Source organism: Gymnodraco acuticeps, unplaced genomic scaffold, assembly GCF_902827175.1.
Source record: "Gymnodraco acuticeps unplaced genomic scaffold, fGymAcu1.1, whole genome shotgun sequence".
NCBI lineage: Eukaryota > Metazoa > Chordata > Actinopteri > Perciformes > Bathydraconidae > Gymnodraco > Gymnodraco acuticeps.
Genome location: NW_022991001.1, coordinates 384,759 through 389,434, shown reverse-complemented (window position 1 = coordinate 389,434; position 4,676 = coordinate 384,759). Strand labels below are relative to the sequence as shown.

Here is a 4,676-nt window from a genome sequence, read left to right as displayed (position 1 = left end):
ACCAGCACGAATATTCTCATCAGACTCCGGCGCACTTCCTGGGGGCTTGGGTTGGAGGAGGGGCTCTGTGATGAAGTCTGAAGGAAGTGGCAGATTTCTTATGGTTGTGTATTTTCAAATTCCAGCGCACTCGAGCTGGTTTCTCCAAAGTTACCTACCCCACCTTTAACTGTTATTATGTTATTTTTATATATTTTTGGTTATATACAATATGTCATATTTTGTTAATATATTTTTCAAAATAAGGAAAAGAAAAATAAAACAATACAAATTATAATAAAATAAATACAAATAATACCCAAAAAATAAATACAAAACAACACAAACCTGATATAAAGAAAAATAATGAATGCTAAAAAAAAAACACAAACCTAGCTGTGGAATGTGTCTGCTAGATAATGAGGACAGGAGGTTTCATCACACAGTGGTGGTGTCACTGTGATGTGGAAGCAGCAGTGACAGCAGGGCACTGAGCGCTGGACTTTACTCCTCCTGCTCCTCTCTGGGACTCTGCTGCTATATATACTGATCCAGGAGCTGTGCACAACACACTCTGCATCCATCACAGCTCAGCCACAGGTGAGACACCCCCACCAGGAATATCACATTACGATATGGAAAATAAGCACTGAGAGCTAATGTTGCATGTTTCTTTTCAGCTGCAGTCATGAAGGTCCTCGTTGTGCTCGCCCTCGCTGTTTTCACAGGTGAGCAAGATGAATTTTTTTTTTTTTATTTAGCTAAAGAAAAATGGTTATTCATTCCAATTGAAATAATAATATGTTTGGATCTTGTGTTCTTCCACCAGGTTGCCATGCCAACATCGTGTGGCAGAACCAGCCCAAGCCCCAGGTGGAGATGGTGAAAGATGCATTCTGGGACTACGTCGCCAAGGCAACCATGACTGCTGAGGATTCCCTGAAGCAGATCAGACAGTCCGAGCTGGGAAGTGAAGTGAAGTAAGTCTCAGAATAAAAGACCCACTAACTAATGCCTATAAGGAAAATAACACCCTTCAAAACTACTTGAATATTTCTCCATATAACATGAAATACCTTCAAACAAATATGCAACGATCTAAGTTAAGGACCATCCTTAGTTATTAACTATTAAAGTTAAACAACAACTGCCTTTTTTTAAGGTAATATTTATTGCATATTTATTTATTAGCTTTTTGCTTTCTATTACAGATAATATATTGGAAAAAAGGATAGAGGGGGGACAATGTTGTGCCTTATTCCTGGTTAATATCTAAAGGAGGAACCAGAGTTTCTCATGACTTATTCCTGTGTCCCTGCAGCACCCTGATCTCTGAGAGCACCGACGCCGTCAACAAGCTCACCGACGCTCTGCGCACTCAGGTGGCCCCTCTCACCCAGGATCTCATGTCTAAGTTTACCCAGGAGGCCGAGCTGCTGAAGGCTCGTCTGGAGAAAGATCTGACCGCCGTTAGCGCCAGCCTGCAGCCCTACGCCCAGGAGCTGGTCGCTGACCTCCAGAAGCAGGTGGAGGAGCTGAAGAAGGACGCCATCCCCTACGCTGACTCCATGGACTCCAAGGCCCTGAAGGCCATCCTGGTGCAGAAGAGCCAGGAGCTGAGGACCCATCTGGACAAGAGCGTCGCCCAGCTGCAGGCCCAGATGGTGCCCTACACCGAGGAGATCAAGGAGAAGATGGAGCAGAGCCTGGAGGAGTTCCAGAGGAGCATGGTCCCCCTGTCCCAGAGCTTCGAGAGCCAGCTGACCCAGAAAACCCAGGAGATCCAGCAGAACCTGGCCCCATACGGAGATGTGCTGAGAGCCCAGCTGGACACCGACATCCAGAACCTGAAGAAGCAGCTGGAGGCTCTGTGGAAGTCCTTCACTAAGATGACCCAGTAAATTGAATTTTATCTATACCATTATTTATGTTTTTATTTCTCTCAAACACCCTGCAACAGCACAGTAAAAAACATACTTTCCACGCGGTACTCAAGCAACAGCAAAGCATGATGGACCATGGTCACATCCCTAGAAGGCTTTTTATACGGACCATCTAACGATTCCTACCATTAACACAACTGAGGATGCTTCCCAATATTCAAATGAATTTTAACTCGCCATCGTAGGAGGCTATGGGATCATTTGGCTAGCATTAGCTCGTATGAGGCTATAACTTGGGATCATTTGGCTAGCATTAGCTCGTATGAGGCTATAACTTGGGATCATTTGGCTAGCATTAGCTCGTATGAGGCTATAACTTGGGATCATTTGGCTAGCATTAGCTCGTATGAGGCTATAACTTGGGATCATTTGGCTAGCATTAGCTCGTATGAGGCTATCATTTGGGATCATTTGGCTAGCATTAGCTCGTATGAGGCTATAACTTGGTAGAACAGATTTATCTTCAAGTATGCTGTGCATTGCCGGAGCTGATCCAACCTCTCAGTTCTCTATTCTCAGTTTTGAAATGTTCTCTTCTACCTGATCATCAGTGTTAAATCAGTGTTGGTTTTATGGGACAGAAAAAAAAGTGCAATACCTCATTTTCTATGTTTTTATTGAAGGAAAATGCTATAATGTTACTGTTACTACTGTATGAGCTTTCATCTGTAAAATAACAATAAATAGGTTAAATGTATATTGTGTTCTAAATGTTCTTCATCAATTCAAAACTATACTGTGACACAACTCCATGCGTTAATGTTCAAAAAGCTCTTTATTTTTCTCATACTGCCTGTGCTGCAGCACCTCTTTTCACCCTCTGTCTGACACCAGAGCCCAGTCCAGTCTGATTGGTTAGCTGACTGGACTGGGCTCTGTCTGTTTTAATGGCGCATTTCCACTACTGCGCGGAGCTCGCTTTAAGTGTGCCGTGCCATGCCCGGCCCGTTTTTGGTTGCGTTTTAAAGCAAACGGATATTGTTCTAAACTGTATTAAAGTAAACAGGTATTATCTTGAACTGTATTGAAGTGAACATGTATTATTTGGGACTGTTTTAAAGTAATCCTATATACAGAGTTGGGTGTAACGCGTTACAAAGTAACGCGTTACTGTAATAATATTACTTTTGTCGGTAACGAGTAGTGTAGCGCGTTACTTTTATAATTTAGTAATTACACTACAGTTACTAACATTGCCCCGACACGCGTTACTTCGTTACTTTTATAAAATAATCACACTCACTGACAGACAAGAGGGGTTTCCGCCGCAGGTTTATATACATGTAGGCCTATGTAATCTGCGTGATTTGCGAGACCACATCTCCACGTGCAGTGCTGCATAAACATGGCTGAGTCTTTTCATCTGTAAACTCCCTCAACGCTCGCTCTCTTTTGTTGATCGCCCTCTCACGGGTGAACAGTTCAATGTCCCGCTTCATTGTAGGAATTCTGCCATGTCTCTACCACTTTAGTTTGACCATCTCTGTTACTAAGTTATGGAATACTAAATAAGTAATTAGATACCTTACCGTTACTGCGCTCATAAAGAATGATAAGAATAATGCGTCTTGAACTGGTTTCATTAATTAGTGTCTTGACGTTTCACAGACTGTTAGCTTGTTGTGGTATAGGCTCTAAAATAGGCTGGTAGCCTATTTTAGAGCATATAAAAAGAAAGACTTGTGTTATGTCTTCCTTAATGCAATAGTAATTGGGGGTGCAAGTGGAGTCTCGCAGAGGCAAAACTGTGGCGCGCTTTACACTGTAGGTGCGCCGCAGTCTGCGTGATCTGCCTGTAGGGAGGGGCGGGTCGGCCCTGCGAGTAAAGTAACGAGTAAAGTAACGAGTAAAGTAACGAGTTACTTTATGTAGAGAGTAACGAAGTAGTGTAATATATTACTTTTTTTTAAAGTAATATGTAATATGTAATATATTACTTTTTTTTAGTAACGACCCCATCTCTGCCTATATATATAAACCTTCTTACTTACACTCCATAACCCAGAGACCCTGACACACACACATACACTTCCTCCCATCAGCAGACACACACACATACACCTCCTGTCTCCATGCAGCACACACACATAAACTCCTTGACCCAGATATCAGCAACACACACACATACGCCTCCGCTTATCAGCACACACACACACACACACACACACACACACACACACACATACATTTCCCCTCACTAACACACACACATGTTCTTTTTCAAGGTTCTTTCTGGGGCCAATATAATCCCAAGCACCAATATATCTGTGTACAATGTTTGATTGTTTGGGAAGGAATAGTTTGTGTGAAATCTTTCTTGGGAAAGTAAAGGAGTTAACCCAGGTATAAGATAAAAAGTGATTCTGACCTTGTATAGTTCCGAGGCTGTCACGCTCTGTTCAGAAGAAAAATACTTTTTCCCAGAACTCTGATTCGCTGTATTGGGCCCGACCCAAAGTGAATCCAACCAGTAAGAACACCTAGGGGAGTGAGCAACCGACCCAAACTCCTCCCCACGGACTCTCTGATTCGCTTAGGAGTAAAATGGGACGGAAGAGCCGACACACATCTCCGCCCCAAATATGTCCATATATACTGTTGTTTCTTCATGCAAAATGCTCCCTGTTTCTGACTGGCTGGTCCCGATATCTGTATCGCACGGCAGTAGAGCGGGGAGCCCGGAGTGCTCTGTTTTCAGGGCACTCTGTATTTCGTATTGTGTTTTTTACTGTATTAAAATCAGATTATTGTTAT

General features: G+C 42.8%; 1 protein-coding gene across 1 annotated transcript; it reads left to right on the top strand.

The window, feature by feature from the left end:
- The first annotated feature begins 480 nt into the window (after positions 1-480).
- Positions 481-2,619, top strand: LOC117559289 (apolipoprotein A-IV-like). Its single transcript, XM_034235970.1, has 4 exons — positions 481-579; positions 660-707; positions 809-959; positions 1,301-2,619. Exons 2-4 carry the CDS (start codon positions 668-670, stop codon positions 1,878-1,880), a joined length of 771 nt encoding a protein of 256 aa, XP_034091861.1. The 5' UTR covers positions 481-579; positions 660-667; the 3' UTR covers positions 1,881-2,619.
- The last annotated feature ends 2,057 nt before the right edge of the window (positions 2,620-4,676 follow it).